Raw genomic sequence first — 24118 nt, 5'->3', positions numbered from 1 at the left:
TGTGACACCTATGCATGTTTGGTTCCTTATATAATATCCATTTTTTTTCTGTTCTCGTATGCCCCTAGTTCCCTCTTTCCCTGCAAGAATTTAGTAAATACATTTATTAGACTTTGCTCCTCCTTAATTATACTCGTATTTGTGTAAAGCGTTATTGTTAGCAACGGGTCACATCCATCGCAGTGGTGTTGATTAACAGTACAATGTTTGTCCATTTTATTATGCCAGCATATGAATGACTCTCCAGTCGCCAGGAGGGTCTGGCGTACCCAGGCACAGCTTGACTCCGCCCCATTATTCCTGCTAATCACACACTGATTACGTTGGAAATCAGTTGCCATGTGCATAAATTCCCACCCCAGCCTACTCGGACCCACCGACGCGGTTACATGGTGACGCAGTATTATTATACTTATGCTTAGGGTTTCTTTGCTGTATTTTAAGTTCCTTTTAGGATGATGTGAATGTACGAGTGAATACAAGGTGGTTACGGTTGTTGTTGGTGTGTACATGGAGGCCAGTATCACTAGTCCAAAACAGTCAGTAGCTACGTTCCTCATAATAAATGACCATAAAGCACATGTCCTAAAGAGTTTGAGGATGATGAAGTTGATAACAGATCAAGGTTTGACTAATTCATCGCAAACCTAAGCCCTTGACGAGTATCATGTACTCTGTTCATTTCTTTGAAGACGTAGATCATGTTGGAGGTACTGTTTCCTCATCTTATATAATCTATCAATTCTCTGTATACATCATGGAACCTATGAATCTGTCTTATAAATGTCATAGGATTGTATTGTATTTGCCGAGCAGTCACGTACACACACACACACACCCACACACCCATACACACACCCCCACACACATGATATATAGGCTAATGGTGATGTTGACGATGATGATGACCGTATTGTATTCGCTTTTCTTAAGCCCTTCACGTCGATGACTTATTCTGTATTTTAACCTTGTTATGGGTGACGTCATTCAGCGAATGTAAGACGTTTTGTCAGATGTAGCTTTGACTGATCACCTCAGAACAAAAGGTCTTCACTGAGTAAAATCGTCCGGTGGTAGGAAGAATAAACCAGAACAATAGGTCACTGGATTCAAGAGGTTACTCATATTGTGTTGAAGTTTCAGTAGTGAAGAATGTTACAAAGGTGTTTCTGCATTTTTTGTATTTTGAGTCAGCCGTAATTTCGTTCTCTTGTAGGGTTTTCTAGAATTGCACCTCCTCCTTAGGAATCAGTTTTTGCATGCTACACCTCAACATTCTCAGTAACACGTTGCAAAATAATCTGGCTTTAGCTGGAATAAAATAGTAGAGTCGTTCCGAGGATGAGAAAATTAACAGGAGCAGTACTAACAATCTCAGGCTCGTACAGTCACCTCTCAGTTTAACAAAATTACCTGGCGTTAATTGGCATGGAATACTGGAGTTGTCTTGGCCATGAGGGATTAATATCTTCATGAATCAGTGCAGACGGCGTCAATATTAAAAGATACAGTGGGCATGAAAGAGTATATTAAGGAGTGATATGCAAAACATGAGCACTCAGCGCATATCCCCGCCAAGCCACCACCATGCATCCTTTTGTCCTTGACCTGTAACTTTTTTCGCCCAAATTTAATTACTTTTTCCTCTAATGACCCTCAGTTATTATTCCAGATATGGTGCAATTCAGTCTAACAATTATCCCATAATACTGGTAACAGAAAGACAGACAAAATGTAAGCACAAGAAGAAAGGAAAAAGAGCTCAATACATAACCTAGGCGGGAGTGGTAAATCGATAAAGGTGCTGCGAAATCAACGCTGACGAGAATACTGCTCAGGAGTTTAATCATAGTATTGCTGTCATATGGTCTGTTTGATGCTTGCAGTTATTTTTCTTCTGACTAATGTGTTCAACTTGTAACTTGTTTGAAATACACCTTAACAGTAGCCGAAATGTTCTGTAGTTTTGTTAAGTACCCTCAAGAACATATATGTACTGTATGTATGTATGTATGTTTATAGATTTTCAGATTTTGCATTCTCTCTCTCTCTCTCTCTCTCTCTCTCTCTCTCTCTCTCTCTCTCTCTCTCTCTCTCTCTCTCTCCCCGATAAGCTTTTGTACTGCATTATTTTTTCCTCTTATCTGTTGTTCAACACACCCATTGTTCTGTATTTTATTTTATTTATTCTAAACTAAAAATTTGTCGTTCTTGAGAATTTCCTGCGGCATCTATCTACTGAACGGTAATTAGTTTGAACGGAGACTCCATAACATGTGTTTCTTGATTATTTAATATGCCTACTACATCTTGATTTCTTCTTGTATGCAAACCATGTTGACATTACTACGATGTCAATAAATGCACGAGAGATTAGTAAGATGTAATGTGCATAATAAATCGTGAGAGAGAGTGTGCAATGAAGTCTCCTGTGCTAATGATTTTATTTTTTACATCATTCTCGGCGAACAAGAAGAAAAAAATGGCATATGCCGCTCATGTATAATGGCTTTTCATGAGGCAGGTAATGATGACTATTGTAATGAGAATGTCTGGTTACACAAAAGTAATAATCTTATCTTTCATTCCGGGACCTAATCAGTCAGCTCTTATCAAATGCATTCTGGTACATAACTTGTGTAAACCTCAGAGGTCGTATTTATAAAGGATCTTAACCAATTTACGGGACAAAGTAGTCTCCATAGCAGTTAAATACTATCAGATTTTTTTCTTAAAGTTTTCTCGTTGATGTTCACCATGAAGTGTCTGGTAGCTGCATAAGTAATGAATGCAAACGTATCTATAGGCAATCGTTTACACAAGTTGGGAGAGTTTATAAGTAAGACCCGTAGAAAGAATACAATTTCTGAGATGAATAAAATCGTTTGGACGAAAATGAAATGAAAAAATCGTCACTGTACTGTACTGTAGGTGTTTGTGGAGGTTGCTTCTATCATCTTCCCTTCGATGCGCCTCCCCTAAGCCGAATGAAATCATCTGGAGGCAGCAAAAATAATTGAGAAGGAACACTCATAGAGCACAACACCTGCACTCCACTATCAGTTTAAGGTGGAACTTTTGACTCTGCCCTGTGCCCTCGACCTTTGACTGATTGCTCTCAAAATCGAATCACAGATTCGTATCTGACCCTCAGTTCATCTAGTTTGGCTGAAATTTGATCAGAAGTGTTTAGGCTTACTTTACCCAGTGACCTAATCCTTTGATCCACTGTTGAGAAATTCGAATAACCTTGTCCTTGCTGAGGTTACGCATTTCCATCAAGTCTGATCGAAATCGAATCAAAACAGTCAAAGTTTACATGCCGAACTTTAACCTTGTCCTGTGACTTTCATCTTTGACCAAATTTGTCAAAATTGAATCACATCGTCCTTTTGTCCCTCAACTCTTCCACCAAGAGTGGTCAAAATCAGATAGAGACTTTAGGTTGACCTTTTCAACCAAAAATTAATCACCCGCTCTTCTGACGGCCATCAGTCATTGTTAGATTTTGGTGTAATATCATGGCGACCATCATCCACTCACTTGATGTTGTGCTGCCTACTTCTTTCACCTTTAACATTCTTTTTCTCTGTCTACCCTCCTCTCTTCCTGTTTCTCCCATCTTTCCAGTCACTTTTCATTACTCTTCTTTCTTTTTCAGGTGGCTTTACATTGCGTGACAGCATAACGGTTGTCCTATATACGACAGGAAATCATTTACAACGCTGTGTGGTAACCACATAACCAACCCATACGCGTTTTCTACTTGTCAACAAATGGATTGGCTTAGGGTTAAAACAACTATCTCAAAGACAAACGGCCACCCCTTACGAGATTACAGAGTCTGGCTATAGATAACTGGAGACAAATTGTTTAAAATCTTCCAAACAGACAGACAGAAAAGGTGAGAAGACAGATGACAACCAAACCTATTAACCTACGCAACACCCTTGGGCTTCAGGGTATAAATAGGAAAAGTGGCATTGCACTCCAAGGGTTAAAGCAGTGGTTTCCAACCTTTTCTAATTCTCGCCCCCCCTCACTGAATGACATGTTCCTTGCGCCCCCCTTCCTCAAATACTGTATTTTACTGGCATAGTTGGCACATGTCAATAAATATCATAGATTCTTAATCTTTGAAATTGTTTATATATTCAGATAACTAGATTTCTTATTCATATCTGAAATATTTTCTCCATATTTAGCAGTTACTGAATTCCATCATAATTTATAGTTTTCAAATATAATTATCCACGTTATCAAGCCTTCGCTCCCCCCCAGGCAGCCCTTTGTGCCCCCTTAGGGGGGCGCGCCCCACAGGTTGGAAACCACTGGGTTAAAGGAAATGAACTTATGAGACAGGGAAACAGAGACAGAGACAGAAGCGGAGACAGAGAGAGAGAGAGAGAGAGAGAAACCCACGTCATAAAGAACCTTGACTTCTCTCCATTGTCTACCCAGGTCACCCTAGCAAAAGAATATACTGTGTGTGTGTGTGTGTGTGTGTGTGTGTGTGTGTGTGTGTGTGTGTGTGTGTGTGTGTGTGTGTGTGTGTGCAAACTAGTAAAAATAAGTAAAATAGTATAGTACTTATAGTAACATAATGCATCAACTCTTACCTCCACTAAAAAATTAATATAATCTTCATTATCTTACCTACACAGTTATATTGTGTATGCTTCTATTAGCATTTTATCTACAGCTTTACTGTATACTTTCACTACTATAGGTGTATACATCCATGTCCTACATACTAAATATACTGTATTTTTATCAGGATTCTATCTACACCTTTATATTTACACAAATACACCTTTATCAGTATCCTGCCTTCACCAATGTATAGTACCAATTAACTGTATGGATGTGATATTTTGGAACATATTATACCCTCTGAATTATAATGAGGGCTGAGTTTACTTTTGTTGTACGCCGTGGGTCGCATTCTCGTAGGTTTAGATTACGTAAGACCTCGGCCTGTAAGATTTACTGACACATTATTCCTTAGTTATTATCTTCTGGTATGGTATTGATATACTCTATGTACTTCACAGACGTGTGCGGTTAACATGCAGAAGAATATTAAGATGTATTGCTCAGACGAAATCGCCAAGGAAGAGGTGCTACGAAACACTGTGTGTCAAGGAGGACTCTACTCAACAAGTCCTTGTTATAAACAGCCATTTTGACGTCCTTAGTAAGTCCACAAATATTGCCTGTTAAAAATACTTGGCTTCTCTCTAGTTCGATTTGGTTTTGCAAGAGAGACAAGATACATGGGAAATTTTTGCACCCTCCATTCGATCTCCTTCATGCAAAATCTAATATATAGTGCTAACTGAACGCAATTATTTAGGATATTTCGCAGCACATCCTCCTAACCGATTTACCCTGCACATGATTCTGTAATATCATCTGCATGATGTTGACTGAAAGTATGCAGTAAGAAAAAAAATATTAAGCACAGTACGAACAATTAATCAAAAAAATTAATCCTACTTAGTCTCGCGTGACGTGGAGTGAACATACTTTTGTTGTGAACTATGCGTAGACGGGTACACCCGTCCTCTGACAATGCTGCCTCTGCCCTCAGCAGCTCCCCGCTCCCCTTCTCTCTTTCTCTCTCTCTTTCCATTTGTTCTTTTAACTATTTCACCACAACGACGTCTTACTTAGTTTACTCTCGTTACCCCAGAGGATTTCCTTCATCTACGGGAAGAGTTCTCGCACAGGGTTAATGAAGGTTATATATAACCCATCCGATTCGGGAAAAAAAAAAAAATCTCCTAGGTTTTACAAAAGTCTAAAGATAACAAGAGTAACACTTAAAAACGAGCATAATACGTCTTCGGGCTGGTAAGACTGGCCTGCATTTTTAGGTGGCACGGGAGGCTTCGTATCACCTTATGTTGATTATTGGATCTTGTAACATTCTCTAGTATGTTCTTTATATCGTTTAATATCAACGTAGTTTGCGTCAGTACTATACAAAGGGCCGTTTTCATGTAGCATCATTTGCAAAGTAAATCGCCAATGAAGAGGTGTTACACTCCAAGGCCACTTAAAATGACCCTTCTGTGTCTCCCTCGTAGGCAAAGTGACATATGTTTAATGAAAGCTCAATGACTGGGCGGATGTGTATGAAATAGACATAGAATTTTTATATGATGTATGGCTGGAAAATAATATAATCCCTCAGTTCGGGTGACTTCCTTCTCGGTTTACTCTTGCTGCCAATAAACGATTTTTTCTGCTTAAGAAAAATTTGTCTGACTGAAGAGATTGAAAGAAGGCAAACTTTAACCACTTCATTTTCTAAAGTCTCCTCCAAATTTACTAAAATCACCTGAAAATAATCAGGTTTGTACACAGGTGAGGATGAAAGAACTACCTATCAGAATTCTTTTGTTCCCAGGACTGCATCTCTCTGGAACTCGCTTCCCCGGGAGTTGTTTCCCCCCAAACTTCAACCTACAGCTGTTCAAGTCCAACTGTTACAGATATTTAATGAATGGAGGACACCAGTAATCTGGTGTATGGATTATTTTTTTAATTCATATGTTTTTCCTTCCTCGTTCTGTTATTAAAAAAGAAGAAAAAGTCCCTGCTCCTTTTCCCTGCCGGTTAAAGAATGCCGTCTTAGACTCTCTCTCTCTCTCTCTCTCTCTCTCTCTCTCTCTCCCAGCTATTAAAAGTTGTTTAGTGTCGGCACGCGGTCAACACGCAACCATGGCTGGAAACTGGAACTGAAAAGATTTAGCATCAGCATATGTAAAAACTTATTCACGTACAAGGTCCGCTCCACCTGGAACAGTCTCTCCATGGATGTTGTTAATATTATTATAGTAAAACAGTTTTAAAGAGCCCTCGAAAGGATCTTACACTAGAATGAGTGTGAACTGCATTCCCAAGCAAGTATATACGGAGTCTCTCCTCGGTGTGGACCGCAAGGTCTTTGAGGTACTAACTCTTCCTTGTAACTGCTTATAACTCTCGCAGCAACCAGCATAGGGTGTGGTCACCCCCCCCCCCTTTTTTTTTTAGCTATAGCTCCTCCCTCCCCCCCAAAAAAAAAAAAAAAAAGAGAATTGCCTGTGCATATCACCGCTAATAAGAATAAAACAAACAATAAGCCACAATATTTAAAAGGGGTTGGTAAGTCACGCTCGTCAGTCACTTCGTTTCTCTTCCTGCGGTTTCCCCAAATTTAGAATTATGAATGACAGAGGATTCTTTCATGGTCTGAGTATAAAGGAGAGAAGAGTAGGCTATTCCATTCAGGTTCCACACATAAGTGTGAGACAGTCCCATCTTACCCCTTTGGTTGCGTACAGTGTCTGTCTACTAAAGTTAATTTTCCTTCGTGCGCTGGAATTAAGTGTGAAGTCCTAATGTATATTCTCGGCCAGAGCAACATTCGTGATAGTTTTTATTCATATTTGTGTCTTAATCTTATTTTTAGAATAATTAAATCGTCTGACAGCCGAAGTTAATAGTAAAGTGGGCATGTCACAGCTAAGGGGTTGAAGGGTTCTTTTATTAACTGAGAGGTGTGTATCTTTCAGATACAGGAAAAAAAAAAATCATAATTGGTTCCTGATCCACAGACAAACTTACGACAACTCAATGTCGTAATTCACTTTCTTATTAGGAGGAATAAGGTACATGATAAGTCTCTGCACATTCCTTTTGCTTGCCCTTCCTGAGTAAACAAATCACAGTTACGAGTTTATTGTAACGTGTGTTTGTGGATCCGGGGCGTGAGTTTGGATGTACCAGTAACTGCAGCCACAGGAGAGCCCTATCTGGTTCAGTGACTTGCAAACAACTGGTGCATTTATCTTTCTCGAGTGGAGGGCGATTTAATCACAGGACTCCGATGCCATCATATTTTTCAGTTTACTCTTGCCACTTTCAGGTGATACTGATTTAGTTCAGTTAAGTCTTTTAGGACTGGTAAGGTTAATTCCCTCACTATAAGACCACCCTTAATCTGAATAAAATCACTTGGTGGTAGAAAGAAAAAAGTAATAATTACTGTACGTGGTTAACGCCATCATATCGATTCAGTTTCCCTCTACTTCTCGAGGCACCTTTTTACTACTTTGTGACCTGTTTCAAAATATCATAGTATGAGTGAGGCGGTGAGACTACCATTCATAACTCACTGAGAGTATGACTATATCTATACAGCCTCATGGTAAAAACTACCATTTATTAATCCCTTCACTCCGACGAAGCCTTTTAAATTTTATTCTTGTTATTTCCAAACCATTTTTTTTTTTAATTTTGGAAAAACTTACCGAAATGGAAAGATTAGATATAGCCTTCACTACAAGATGTCCCCTTATCCCTACAACAGGTCTCCCTAAAGTTTAATGATACCATCTAGAAGTAGCAGAAATAGTCACGTCGTACGACTGAAGAGATTAATATTATGAAAGTCTACGACCCTACTAATAAAGTGTGTGTGTGTGTGTGTGTGTGTGTGTGTGTGTGTGTGTGTGTGTGTGTGTGTGTGTGGACGGAAGGTCGCTATTGTACGTGATTATACGTGAATTTATGAGAGAGAGAGAGAGAGAGAGAGAGAGAGAGAGAGAGAGAGAGAGAGAGAGAGTTGCCATCAGCACGATACACATTCAGTTCACATACAGTACGTTTATTTACGTTTTGTTAACGCTACCGGGCGTCACCCCCTCAAGAGGTAAAACCTGCAAACGCCTGTCACTTTATTCTTCCACTTTGACTCTACCCTTTGTCTAGGTAAGGTTCCACGTGCAGTTCTGAAAGAAATGTTTTATTATTACCTCATGTTTTCTAGGAGTAGTGAAGAGAGGAAAGCACGAAACGTACTAAGTTATGGAAACGGTACAGGTAAAGAAGTACAATGGTAAGGCACTGGAGTGAAGCCACTGAAATAAACCGAAGCTAAGGAAGGCTAGGACACATATTGAAGGTATGGTAGCACGCAACCACAGTTAAGAAAAATTTAACATAATGGTGGAGGGAAAGCACAGTGAATACAGGGTAAGCATACTGTATGAAGGAAGGATATTATAGTGAAGATAAGGAAGTACAGTGAAGATACAGTAAATAGAGATATAAAGCAAGCTTAGTGAAACTTTAAAATCACTAAGTTTGGAAGAAGTTAAAAGTTAGGAAGACACAATCAGGGCAGGATTACCAGGTATAGGCAAAATGGGCAACTGCCTACCAGGCCACGGCCTGTCACAGGCAATCCAGACTTCCAGAGAGGAATAGGTATACGCGTTGGGCGTCCAAATAAGGGCCATCACTCATCAGACCATCAAAAAGGGACATTAAAGGTCATGCCAAAATTTCGCTGGAAATAACGGAAAAAAGAGATCTACAGTATATGATGCAGGCCAACCGTCTGCGTTGCGTACCAGACCACAGCAAGGTTAATCCGGCCCTGGACACAATAAACAATCTTCAAAACACATGAGACAGGACCTAAAAGCCTTTGTACAGTACCAGAGTCTTAAGAGAGTAGGGCTTTCTGAGAAATTGAATCCTGTCTTGATGCAAGACGTATGAAGTTCTAATTATAGACGTAAATAATACTGTAACGATACTGATATTGCTAATATATATACACCGAAATTTGCAGTTTCAGTAATAGTAGGTTTATAAATGACATTCGAGTGTTTCAGGCATAAAAATGACATTCGAGTGTTTCAGGCATAATCTAAGACGCTCTGGTGAGTCCACAAGAATTTCTGGGCTCATGAGACACCTTCTCTGAAATCTATGTGTTGCAGCGCTGCAACAGATGCTGTTTGTTTTTGCTGCAGTCAGTTAGCTACAATAGGATACATGGCTGGATTTTCAAATGGTCAGATAACACATAGTGTGCGAGGCAAATGATTAAAAAAAATAAAGATAATTCAGAATATACATATATGAATTGTTTATGCGTAAGCTCACACATAAGACCAAGAGGCTAAAACTCAGCGTCAGCGGGCTGGCATTCACGGTCAAGAGGCTAGTAGCCTACTCAAGGTCAAACAGTTAACATTCACGATTAGTTAGAGGAATAGTACTCAGGTATGAAAAAGCAAAGGACGTCCAGAACAGTTCAGCAAGGACGGAGCATATGGTTTCCTAGATGCTTTCTCAGGCACATATATTGTTGGGGAAATTTGGAGGACTTTGTTCCCCCCAAAAAAATTCCAAAAATCGCCACTGGCTTGGGGAGGGGGGGGGGGGGCACTTCAACTGGTGGCATTTTAGAGGCTCCATTCTACTTCCTTCATGCCGCCGTAGCTGCATTATCGGTTGCTCATAGATCTAGCTATGAAACAAGAGGTGTGAAATGTGCAGACTTTTCTCGCTTTTGTAATTAAACAGCTTTGTTGAACATGCAGTTGTGCCATTACTACAATTGTGCTATTACTAAAACTAGAACCACACTAATACTGTAACTGTAGACAACATATACCCGTGCCTCTTTAACTGAAACTACTATGCCATTTTTTTTTTTTAAGCAGAACACTAAAACCTTGCATAAAAAATGAGGATGATGAAACTTGAAGGTCCAACTTCCTCATTTGTCTCGCCCTTGCGGTTACCTGCCGATCTCTCTCTCTCTCTCTCTCTCTCTCTCTCTCTCTCTCTCTCTCTCTCATCTCGTTAGCTCATTGCTATTTGGTGGAAGGTGAATGGTTACGACCAGTAATAGACTGTGAAGACATATGTGCCGAGTCTGGCTGCAGCCGCTGCTGCCTCGGTTTCTGAGGGTGGTTAAGTTGGATGGGTAATGGAAAATGCTTAGAAACCTGACATATTGACATAATCATCTGAGGCACAGCACCTGCTGTTGATAAACAGTTTATAGTGCACATCGTCATCATGCTTTAAAAATGGTGAGTAACGTGCATGGACATCACAGATGCCCAACAGCCTAACTGTGAGGACGAACCATTATGTTGAACGGTGACGGGGCATTCTAATGGACAGTGCGGGAGACAGGTGAATGTTAGTTGCACAGTGCTTCCACTCTTCATTTTCAAGCTGAAGAATCTGTCACATACACTTGTAAGATGGAGATGATGGAGATGGGTATGGATGTTGGGTGGTAAAACTGTGGTATTGTTTTTTTTTTTTTTTTTTTTATGTGTCCGACTCTGGGCATAGGTTTCACAGCCTGCTCTCAAGGCCCAGTAGTCCTCCTACATACCGTACACCTCTCTACATGTCACCATTTCGGCACTAACACCCACCGTACAATACACCAGTCCTGTATGAGACATGCTAGGGCTGTCTCATACAGGACTGGTGTATTGGTATTAGCGGGGGTAGGGGGGTTTCAAGAATACTCCCCCAGTATCCCTGCTTGTCGTAAAAGGCGACTAAAAGGGTTGGCGGAGGGTTAGTGCCCCTCCCCGGAAAACAACTAACTAAAGAAACAAACAAGAAGCCTCGGACAAGGACTGACCAAACGTTGACGACCCAGGACCGGACAAAGGACTTGGTAATGTGTACATGGAATGTAAGAGGAGCGAATGATGAGGTGAAAGAGATAGAGATTGTCCAGGTGCTTGAGGATGCGAAAGTGGATGTATGTGGAATAACTGAAACAAAATGGAGAGGAGAAAGTGTGAGAGAATGGGAGTATGGATGGGGTATATGTGCAGGAGTAGATGAGAATGAGAGGGCAAAGGAAGGGGTGTGTATAGTTGTGAGTAAAAGATGGAAGAAGAGCATAAGACAGTATGGATCAGTTGGGTCAAGGATTGTGTGGGTAAAGTTGAAAGTTGGAATACAAATGTGGGGGATTGTGTGTGTGTATGCGCCAACGCAAGATCGTGCTAGAAGAGTGAGAGAAGAGTTCTGGACAAATGTGGAAGTGTGCATGGAAAAGTTTGGAAGGAATGAGAGAGTGTTTTTGATTGGTGATATGAATGGTAAAGTTGGTAATGTGAAGGTGGATGGAATAGTTGGTGAGTGGGGTGTGCCTGCTGAGATAGATGAGAATGGGAGTGCGTTAGTGGACATTTGTGCTGGGAGGGGGTTGGTGATAGCCAATACCCTCTTCAGGCATAAAATGATCCACAGGTATACATGGCGAGTGATGAGAAGGGTGGGTGGTGAACTGAATGAAAGGAAGGCAATGATTGATTATGTGTGTGTGGATGAAAGGATGCGAAGATGTGTAAAGGATGCAAGAGTGTATAGAGGTTGGGGGAGTGGACTTTCTGACCACTACTTGGTGGTGGCCAGAATTAGGATGCAAGTAAGGTGGAGGAATAGAAGAAGGGAAAGACGAGAGGAAGGAGTAGTTGCAAGGAGAGTGGAAAGGTTACAAGAGGATGAGAAAAAGGCAGAGTATAAGAGAGAAGTGGAGGAACGATTGGGCAAATATGAACTGGAGCAGATGGGAGACGTGGAAGGTGTGTGTAAGATATTTACAGAAGAAATATGTGCAGCATGTGATGTGGTGTGTGGAAGGAAGAGAAGACGGAGGGGGGTGCAAGGAACAGCGTGGTGGACAGAAGAGGTGAAACAGGCTGTGGCACAAAAGAAGAAAGCATACAATGAATGGATGAGAAATAGGGGCGTGGAAGAAGTTGAGAGGCGGAAAAGAGAGTTATATATGGAAAGGAAGAGAGAGGTGAAGATATTAGTAAGAGAGAGTAAGAAGAGAGTGGATGAGGAATTTGGAAGGAATTTGAGTGTAAAGTGGAGGGACTGTAAGAAAATGTTCTGGAGAGAAGTGAAAAGAGTAAGACAGGGTGGAAATGAAGTTAGCAGGGGAGTGAAAGATAAAAATGGTAGATTACTAGTGGAGAAGGGAGAAAAAGTGAGCAGATGGAGAGAACACTTTAAGGAATTGTTGAACGTAGAGGATGGAAGTAATGCGAGTATAAGTGGCTGGGGAATGGCTGGGAGAAGGAGGGAGGTGAGAAGACAGGAAGAAATTAGTAGGATAGAAGTTGTGGAAGCAATGAAGAAAGTTAAATTGGGGAAAGCCCCAGGAATTGATGGAGTGTGTGGTGAAATGCTGAAGCATGGGGGAGAGATAGTAGTAGAATGGATGTGGAAGATGTGCAGATTGGCCTGGGAGGAAGGTAGAGTCCCGGAGGATTGGAAGTCAGGTATAATTATTCCCTTGTACAAAGGAAAAGGGGAAAAAGAAGTGTGTGGTAATCATAGGGGCATTTGTCTTCTTAGTATAATAGGAAAAGTGTATGGTAGGATACTTATAGACAGAGTAAGAGAAAGAACAGAGAAATTAGTTGGAGAAGAACAGGGAGGCTTTAGGAAGGGAAGAGGTTGTGTAGATCAGATATTCATTCTTAGATCTTTAGTGGAAAAGTTTCTAGAGAAGGGAAAGAAGTTGTATGCGGCTTTCATGGATTTGGAGAAAGCATATGACAGGGTGGATAGACAAGGATTGTGGAAAGTGTTAAGAATATATGGAGTAGATGGGAAGTTGTTGAATGCTGTGAAGAGTATGTACGATGGTGCGAAGGCTGCAGTGCGTGTGGATGGTGAACTAAGTGAATTTTTCTCTTTGAAAGTTGGTTTGAAACAGGGATGTGTCATGTCTCCATGGTTGTTCAATCTGTACATGGATGGGGTAATAAAAGAGGTACAAGGTAGGGTAGTGGATGTTGGAGTGGCCCTGGTGAGAGAGGATAGTGTTTGGAAACTCACTGTACTGTTGTTTGCAGATGATACTGTGTTGTTGAGTGAAGACGAAGGGGAGCTGCAAGGCTTGGTGGATGAGTTTGAGAGAGTGTGTAAGAAACGGAACCTAAAGGTGAATGTAGGGAAGAGTAAAGTGATGGTCTTTGAGAGAGGTGAAGTCAGTGAATGTACAGTGAGGTTGGATGGTGAGGAATTGGAAAATGTGAGTACGTTTAAGTATTTGGGTAGTGTGATGAGTAAGGATGGAGGTTTGGAGGGTGAAGTGCTTGAAAGGGTACAGCAGGGAAGAAAGGTTGCTGGTTCCTTGAAAGCAGTGATAGGAAACAGGGAAGTGAGCATGGAAGTAAAAAAGTTACTACATGACAGTATTGTGATACCAACTCTAACGTACGGAAGTGAAGCTTGGACATTGTTGGAAGGACACAAGTCAAGAGTGAGAGCAGTGGAAATGAGTTATTTAAGAGGAGCCTGTGGAGTCACGTGGAGAGAGAGGCTGACGAATGAGGATATAAAGGAACGTTGTGGTGTGGATGTGGATGTGATAGGAAGCGTTGTGAGGAACACACTGAGGTGGTTTGGCCATGTGGAGAGGATGGAGGGTGAAAGACTGACAAAGAGAGTGTATGTGAGTGAGGTGGAGGGTGGAAGAGGGAGGGGGAGACCGAGGATGAGATGGAGGGATGGGGTGGAGAGGTATATGAGAGAGGGGGGTGTGAGTTGGGAGCAGGGCAGTGAAATGGCGGGGGACAGGGCGACTTGGAGGCGATTTGTTTGTGGCCACCCCAAACGGGATTGAGGCGTCAGGCAATAGATAGATAGATAGATATTTACGACACGTCGGCGGGTCATCTGGTAGATCAGGAAAGTCTGCTTTTTATGAAATTCAAATTCTTAAACTGTTCCCTGCCCCAGCCTGGATTTGAACCTGGGTCCATCAGGACTGCAGGCCGCCTCTCTACCGATTCAGCCACCGCCTCCCCCATATCACCTTGAAGAGGGACCGAGTTGTGCAACAACATAGCTCAAAAGTGATTTGGTTTAGAGATGTACTGTGTTGCATCTTTGCTTTTATTTAGACCCTGCACCAAGCGTAGTCTAAGGCTGAGGTCAGGTCTACTACATGTGGTGGCACTCTTATCCTGGGCCACCACCTCGCCCTCATATATTCCTACTTTAGAGTGGCATGTTTACCCTGCACCCAGAGGGTCTGGGCAATGGAGAAGATGCCACTCAGGAGTCTAAGGTTGTCTTTAGGGCTGGAATATGTTATGGTTGTTTTGGAGTCTGTTTGATGAGGATGTACTCTTCCGCTTACGCAAGTCCATATAGCAGGACCTCAGCAAGTTCTGTCTGAGCGATGGAAACTCCATCAAGAAGCTATCACGCTCTGCTGATTCCACCGTATACAACAGCAGTGCCAGAACTCTCGAGACGGTACAAAGGACCCATCAATTTAAAACGTGAATAGTTCCGGGAGCAGTGACAGAATATAGGATGGAGAGCAGATAGGGTCTCCTGATGCGGTTGGTTAGGACGGATGTGAGCCTTCGGATGGGATGAAGTGAAGGCGAGTAAATAGCCGGGCAATGGTTCCCTAGGAGGTGGGTGAGTGTAATCTGGGTGTGAGACATTGGAGTAGACATTCTGATTTTTAAAGGGATTACTGCTAGGACCAAAGAATACTTAGATGTAGAGGGAATAGAGGGTCATCACCTGGGAAAATGAGGTACAAAAGATTTTTATATAATTTTAATTAAAGTACACAAACTGGTAAGTTAGGTAGCACGACGACAAGAAAAGTACCACATTTACTTGTAGCCTAATATGGCACCATACTACTGCTGTAAATGTAGACAACATATACCCGTGCCTCTTTAAATGAAACTACTGTGCCATTTTTTTTTTTTTAAGTAGAACACTAAAACCTTGCAAGTTTAGGTTGCTACATCGGGTCAGTTATCAAGATTCTATAAAATTTTCCGAAGTTTCAGTTTTCCTGTTTCTGAAATGACCACACTCTCATTCTAAAGGCTGCAGTGATTTTGAGGATAGCTGTAGGGTTAATATGCATCTCCCCCCCCCATCACTTAAATTGTTGTACTGTACCTCTCCAAGCACTTCACCGTCTAAACTTCCATCCTTACTCATCACTCTACCCAAGTACTTAAACGCTTTCACATTTTCCATTCCCTCCTCATCCGGCCTCACTGTCCATTCAGTGGCTTAATTTCTCTCGAAGACCATAACTTTACTCTTCCCAACATTCACCTTTAGATTCCGTTTCTTTTCCCAAACTCATTCACCAAGCCTTGCAGTTCCCCTTCGTCTTCACTTAACAATACTGTATCATCTGCAAACAACAGTACAGGGAGTTTCCAGACACTGCCCTCTCTCATTAGGGTCTCTCCAACATCCACTGCCTTACCTTGTACCTCTTTTATAACCCCATCAGTATACAGTACAGATCGAACAACCATGGGGACATGACACATCCGTGTTTCAATTCAACGTTCAGAAAGAAAAATTCACAGATCATTATCCACACGCATTGCAGCCTTTGTCCTCTCATACATACTCTTCACGGCATTCAGCAACGTCCCATTTACCCCATATATTCTTAATACTTTCCACATTCCTTGTCTATCCACCCTGTCATATGCTTTCTCCATATCCATGAAGGCCGCATACAACTTCTTTCCCTTCTCTAGGAACTTTTCTACTGAAGACCTAAAAATGAATATCAGATCTACACAACCTCTTCCTTTCCTAAAACCTCCCTATTCTTCTCCAACTAATTTGTCTGTTCTTTCCCTAACACTCAGTATAAGTATCCTGCCATATACTTTTCCTGTTACACTAAGAAGACAAGTGCCTCTAAGATTACCATACACTTCTTTCTCCCCTTTTCCTTTGTACAGGGGAATGATTATACCTGACTTCCAATCCGACAGGACACTACCTTCCTCCTAGACCTATTTGCACATCTTTCATATCTATTCTACTACTATCTCTCCCCCATGCTTCAGCATTTCACCACACACTTTCCATCAATTCTTGAAGCTTTCCCAGTTTTGACTTTCTTCATTGCGTCCACTACTTCCATCCTACTGATTTCTTCCTATCTCTTCTCACCTCCCTCCTTCCCCCAACCATTCCCCAGCCACTTATACTCGCATTACCTTCACTGTCTATGTTCAACAGTTTCTTAAAGTGTTCTCTCCATCTGCTGACATTTTCTCCCTTCTCCAATAGCAACCTACCATTTTTATCTTTCACTCACCGACAGACTCTTTAACACCCTGTCTAACTCTTTTTACCTCTTTCCAGAACATATTCTCACATTTCCTCCACTTTTCACTCAAATTCCTTCTAAATTCCTCATCCACTCCCTTCTTACTCTCTCTTATTAATCTTTTCACCTGTCTTCCTCTCTACATATAACTCTTTCGTCTCTCAACTTCCTCCACGCCCGTTTCTCATCCACTCACTATATGCTTTCTTCTTTTGAGCCAAAGCCTGTCTCTCCACTTCATTCCACCACGCTGTTCCTTGCATCCCCTTTCGTCTTCTCTTCACCCCACACACCACCTCACATGCTGCACAGATTTCTTCTGCGAGTATCTTGCGCACACCTTGCACGTCCCCCATCTGCTCCAAATCATATTTACCCAGTTGCTCCTCCACGTCTCTCGTATTCTGCTTTTTTCCCATCCTCTTCCAACCTTTCTACCCTCCTTGTATGGACTACTTCCTCCTGTCCTTCCCTTCTCCTATTGCTCCATTTCATTTGAATCTTGCCCTTCACCACCACCGTGTGGTGGTCAGAAAGTCCACTCCCCCAACTGTATGCTCTTGCATCCATTACATACCTTCTCATTCTATCATCCACACATATAATCAATCATTGCCTTCCGTATTCACTCGCCACGTCTACCTGTGGATAATTTTGTGTCTAAAGAGGGTATTGGCTATCACCAACCCCCTCACTGCACAAATGTCCACTAGAGCACTGCCATTCTCATCCACTTTTGTAGGCAAACCCCATTCTCCAACTACTCCATCCTCCTTCACTTTCTCTGTGTCCCCATTCATATCTCCAATCCAAAGCACTCATTCCTTTCAATCTTTTCCATGCACGCTTCCACGTTTATCCAGAACTCTTCTCACTCGCACGATCTATATACAAGCACAATCGCAGTTTTGTAGTCCATGACCACTCAATACTTGAGCCGGCGTATCCATGCTCTTATATTCTCCTTCTATCTCTTGCTCACGACAATACAAACTCCTTTTGGACTCTCATTCTCACCTACTTCCGCACATATACCCGTACCCCATTCGTATTCTCATTCGGTTTCAATCTCACCCCTCCATTCTATCTCAGTTATTCCACATACATCCACTTTTGCATCCTCAAGCACGTGGACAATCTCTTTCATCTCATCATTCGCACCCGTTACAATCCATGTCACAATCCGTGGATTCCGTGCCATGTCCATTGTTCGGTCCACGTTGATCAGTCCTGGGTCACAGCTCTATCGATGGTCCTGATCCGAGGCTTCTTGTTCGTATTTTTAGTTAGTTGTTTTACGGGGAGGGACATAACCCTCCTCCAAACCACTTGTTATCAAGGCCAATAAGATTATTGGCCTTGCTTGTTATCACGTAGAGAACATGTGTTGGTTGGTTATAAGGTTACCACCTGCGTTGTAAAAGATTTCCTAGTTTACAGGAAGTCACTTGCCACTCTATGTACAGCAACCGTAAAATAGAGTACCGCTACACTGAGTGGGTGGAAGATGGGCGGCCCCACCTACCATCAATAAAATAATAGGTCAAATATGCTGATAGGGAAAGAGCACGGTCGCAACGACGCAACGTTCTTCATTTGTTATGTGTTTACAAAATATACCAAAGAAGAAGGAGAAGTAACGTGCAGCGGAAAGGAACCAAATCTGTTTACCGTAGTTCTGATATAAACGCGTTTGTTATATTTTAGTAAGCTGGTTGAATACATCAGGCTCTGAGACTGGCAGATTCATTCTGTGTATTTGCCTCAGCAGAAAATATTCTTTAAAAATGGTAAGAACATGGGTTGGAATGTAGTCGAGCAACATGTGCTGAACACAATAGGTCACCATGATTTAATTTTGCAGTAAACGTAGACGAACTGCCTTTATTAAAGATCTTTGTAAATCCTCGTATACTCTGGAAAAGTATTAATGAGGTTATGCATAATAAATTCGGTAATGGTAAGTTTTAGTATAAGCAGTGGAAGCATCTTACCAGCAGTTCATTTAGTTGTTCTCTTGTTAATCGTTAAGGAGGTGGAGGACCCCCTCAGTAAAAAAAAAAAAAAAAAATATTCTTATCTTGAAGAAGCAGAAAGGCCTTACTAATTTACTTCATATTCTTCCAGTTTGTTTTCTGTACATTTCTGACTATTTTCAGGGTGGTAAATGAACTTTTCCTGCTGAAAATTTTCCCTGTTAGTATCATCATGTTCCACAAGCTGTACCTACGATTGCTTGTATTGGACGTAATGGAAGAAACTTACTCAAACACTCACATCTCTACCATTGTGAAGAAAGCAAACCAGGTACATGGTACCATAAGACGAACACTTGGTGATTGAACTTTAATTAATATTTTGTCATTGTACAAGTCATTGGTTTGACTTCTGCTGGAGTATTGTTCCGGCATGGAGATCATGCAGTCAGAAGGATGTGGACCTTTTGGAGGGTGTCCAGAGGAGAGCAACAAAACTTGTGTCAAACATATCTGATGATCCATATGAAGAGACTGTGGAAAATGGGCTTAATATCCCTAGAGATGAGAAACTGAGGGATGACTTAATAGAAGTTCACAAAATCATGCATTGATACAGGGCTGAAATATCAAGACTTTTCATTATAAAAGATGGACCCACAAGTGGACATTCTTTGAAGATTGCAAACCAGAGACCAAGGCTGAACCTCAGAAAGCACTTCCTCACCCATCATGTGGTGGATGAATGGAATAACCTGCAAGTGGAGGCAATGAATAGTGATGGCTAAAACAATGAACAGTTTTATGGCAGTGTTCAAGAAATTCTTTAGACAAGTGGGGAGCAGTTCAAGAGCCAGCATCAGCTTCCTGCCCTAGTCCTAAACTGTCCACCTGAGGAATGATTACATCCCCCTGGTAGGGATGGTAAGTTAACTGGAGATCAGGTTAGGTTAAATTATTAGGTACAGTTAAGCTAGGTTAGGCTTAGTTAAACTTAGATTAGGACAGTAACTTCTGCCATTTCATCGATGAATCAAGAGTTCTATCTATCTATTTCCAGATGCCATAATCCCGTACGGAGTGGCCATAAACCAATCGCCTCCATGTTGCCCTGTCCCCCGCCATTTCACTGCCCTGCTCCCAACTCACACCTCTTTCTCTCATATACCTCTCCACTCCATCCCTCCATCTCATCCTCGGCCTCCTCCTTCCTCTCCCCCCTTCCACCTCACTCACATACACTTTCCTTGTCAGTTTCTCACCCTCCATCCTCTCCACATGGCTAAACCACCTCAGTGTGTTCCTCCTAACGCTTCCTATCACATCCACACCACAATGCTCCTTTATATCCTCATTTGTCAGCCTGTCTCTCCATGTGACGCCACAGGCTCCTCTTAAATAACTCATTTCCACTGCTCTCACTCTTGACTTGTATCCTTCCAGCAACGTCCAAGCTTCACTTCCATACGTTAAAGTTGGTATCACAATACTGTCATGTAGTAACTTTTTCACATCCATGCTCACTTCCCTGTTTCTTATCACTGCTTTCAAGGAACCATCAACCTTTCTTCCTTGTTGTACTCTTTCAAGCACTTCACCCTCCAAACTTCCATCCTCACTCTTCACACTCCCCAAGTACCGGTACTTAAACATACTCATATGTTCCATTTCCTCACCATCCAACCTCACTGTACATTCACTGACTTCACCTCATCCCTCTCATCCCTTTTCTGTCCAACTCTCTAATGCAAGAGTTAACCGTTACTCCCAGTCCTTCATTTATGCAACAGGTCAGCTCTGTAACTGTCTCTCTCTGTCTGTATTTCCTGCTTCCTATGATCTCCAGTCTTTCAAACGCAGTGTGTCCAGGCATCTCGAAATGATCAGATCTTGAACTTGTCTCTTGTATTTTGTTTTTCTCTTGGGAGGAACAATTTTGCGGGCCCATGGCCTTTGGTTCCTTCTTCCTCACAAAAAAAAAAAAAAACTCAAAGACTATCGTTTTACTCTTCCCTACATTCACCTTTAGATTCCGCTTCTTACACACTCTCCCAAACTCATCCACCAAACCTTGTAGCTCCCCTTCATTTTCACGTAACAACACAGTATCATCTGCAAACAACAGTACAGGGAGTTTCCAAACTCTACCCTCTCTCACTAGGGTCACTTCAACATCCACTGTCCTACCTTGTATCTCTTTTATTACCCCATCCAAGTACAGATTGAACATCCATGAAGACGACACATCCCTGTTTCAACCCGACCTTCAAAGAGAAAAATTCACACAGTTCACCATTCACACTCACTGCAGCCTTAGCACCATCTTACATCAAGAGTTGACAGCGGAATATTGCTAAAAGCAACAGGGAAACAGATTTAACAAGAAGCATTTATTTACCACCCCAGAAATAATCGGAAAGATATAACAGACCATCAGGAAGAAGAACTGACTTGGTAAGGTGCTTTTGCTGCTTAAATTAAAGTGTATGTTTGCTCCCCCCCCCCCAAAGAAAAATTACCTATTGTTCAATTCAGTGACTGTAAAGGTGTACAGAAGTGTGTTTTCAAGTATGAAGAGGATTAATCAGTAAACAAGGAAAAGCTTATTACATAAGGATAAGGGATAGGTTAGGTTAGGATAAGTTTGGTTAGGTTAGTGTAAAATAGGTTAGGATAGGATAGGATAAATAAGTTTGGGCTAAGTTAAAAAATTTTAGGTTAGGTTTGGATAAACAGACACTGGTAATGGTAATTTTGTTCAAAAATGGCATTCCAAGATGGTGTCTGTCTGTGTTGGTGCACTGCAAGATGGTTTCCATCTGTTGTCAATGCTCTTGGGGACTGTAAACAAACACCACTTTTAAACTGCCTTTCACAACTTTTAATCCATCCATCCATCATCCAATCCTACGTTGTCCCATGAGGAGCGTAGGAGCCCGGGGCAAGGCAAGTTGGTCCTGACATTTAAGATGAGAGTGACCAGCTTCACTCATCCTTGAGTGGCATTATGTAAGGAGTAAACTCCAACCACCCTTTGGATATAAACCTTCACCAGCGCAGTCCGATTGGAGTGCCGTAATTACTCACTAAACCACCAGGCGCCAAAATTTGATTATATGGTTACCACCCAAAATGGTCTCCTGGTGTACAGAAAACCATTTGGCTTGTCACTCAGTCTAGAGTCACCCGTAGACGGAAGAATATGAAGGAAAAAAAGACAGAAGAGGAAGGAAGGAAAGAAGAAAGAGAGTCATACCTCTATAATTTCCTTTTTCCAGGGCATCACCCTTCCCCAATAATGTTTTTACAATTCATGCTTGTAAACCAGTCATCAGGAACAACACACTAATACATAATGAAATATACCTAGTCACTCTTATATCTCTATATCAATTTCAGTCTCCTTTAGTAGGGTGTAATTCTGTAATACAGTAATGTCAAATGGTATAAGACCTCTTAAATGCAGGTGCTTCAAAATCACATGTTGATCGGTGTGATGTTTTGGATAGGTAGTGTGGTAGGTGGGGGCACTCACCATCCACTCACTCAGTGTAGTGCTGCTCTCGGGTGTCTGCCCTGTCCCTCCTCCATTTTTCTTTCCTTCCATCATCTTCTATCTTTCTTTCCTTCATTCTTTCATCGTCCTTCTGCCTACGGGTGACTTTACATTCCCTCCTCTGTCTTTCATTCCTTCATTCTTTCCTCGTCCTTCTGCCTATGGGTGACTCTACACTCAGTGACTAGCCAAATGGTTTCCTGTACATCAGGAAACTATTTACTATGCTGGGTGGTAACCATATAACCAGATTTTGGTGCTTGGTGGTTTAGTGGGTAATTTTGTGATCCAATTGGATTGAGCCAGTGAAGGTTTATATCCAAGGGGTGGTTGGGGTTTATTGCTCACATAATGCCAGTCAGGGATGAATGAGGTTGGTCACTCTCATCTCAAATGTCAGGACCAACTGCCTAGCCGCGGGCTCCTACGCTCCTCATGGGACAACGTAGGATTGGATGATGGATGGATGGATGGAGTTGTGTCTCAAGTATAACTGCAATGTGTTGTTCTTCCTCTTGTCATTTATTTTGAATTGTTTGTACTATCATAGAACGTTTCTTCTTGTAGATCAGTACCCCTGTAGTTCATTTTGCATACCAATATGATGTAAGTACTGTTTATAAAGTAGCATCTGTATTACATTATTTGTGTCTCATTTATTTTTCACCTGAAATTTTCAATGCCAAGTGTTGTTGTTGCTAATCATGATTTCCCTGACCAAACAGACCCATCCACTGCAGATAAGCAACCGCCCCATTGGGTTGTCACATAGGTAGGTTCCCTACGGTAGACTGTCCAGTGAGGGTGTGTCTGTTTCTTAGTGTGGCAATTGTTTTGCTGTGCACCATTGTGTGTGTAATACAGTGCTGTATGGGACAGTTCTTCAGTTAGGGCACATGTTGTCTGTGATTCAACCCACCTCAGATCTAAGCTGAGACCTTAGGAGAGCTGGGTGATGTCCTGATCCAAGCCTAACAAGGTGAACTCAGTCAGCTTTATTACGGATACCACTGATGGATGGATGTTAGGAAGGGGGGCCTGTAGTAGCCTATAGTGTTCTGATTAATGTGAAGTGAGTTCTGTACTGCTCAGTGTTATTATTGGAATGTTGGGAGGTTGGAATTGTTATAGAGGATCTGGTAATGTTTGTATGGTGATTATTTTATGCCAAGTTGTATTGTATGGCTTTGTCATATAATGACAGTACTAAATGTATTTTGGTTAAATTCAAATTTTGAAGGCATATGTGATTGTTTCATCAATTTTTTTTTGTTATTTTGGTATTAATCTTTTCATTGTGCATGCATGTTTGTGTGTGTGTGTGTGTGTGTGTGGGTGTGTGTGTGTAATTCACTGGATCAGTCAGGATCATGTGATGGTTGTGATCATCAGCTTTTCACCCTCCCTGAAGAGAGCTGAGAGCTCATATAGTCCTATCTAAGAGCAAAGCCTTGACCTTCACACACACACACACACACGCACGCACGCACGCACACACACACACACACACACACACACACACACACACACACACACACACACACACACACACACACACACACACACACACACACACACACACACACACACACACACACACACACACACACACACACACAC

General features: G+C 41.7%; 1 protein-coding gene across 4 annotated transcripts in view; it reads left to right on the top strand.

Annotated features, from left to right (window-relative positions):
- The first annotated feature begins 18620 nt into the window (after window positions 1-18620).
- The window catches only part of Bka (FCF1 rRNA-processing protein Bka), a 46411-nt gene continuing 40913 nt past the window's right edge, over window positions 18621-24118 (top strand). For all 4 annotated transcript variants that reach the window (XR_013899585.1, XM_080282368.1, XM_080282367.1 and 1 more), the window contains exon 1: window positions 18621-18756. Coding sequence is in view for 3 of the 4 variants with exons in the window: in XM_080282368.1 (XP_080138494.1) it covers window positions 18754-18756 (3 nt within the window). In the remaining variant the exon portion in view is untranslated. The remainder of the gene's footprint in view (window positions 18757-24118) is intronic.

This window comes from Coenobita brevimanus, chromosome 93 (assembly GCF_032717465.1).
Source record: "Coenobita brevimanus isolate Jiangsu-jjx chromosome 93, ASM3271746v2, whole genome shotgun sequence".
NCBI classification, from domain to species: Eukaryota; Metazoa; Arthropoda; class Malacostraca; order Decapoda; family Coenobitidae; genus Coenobita; species Coenobita brevimanus.
Note: the sequence above shows the minus strand (reverse complement) of the source record. Positions and strands in the feature narration are given on the sequence as shown.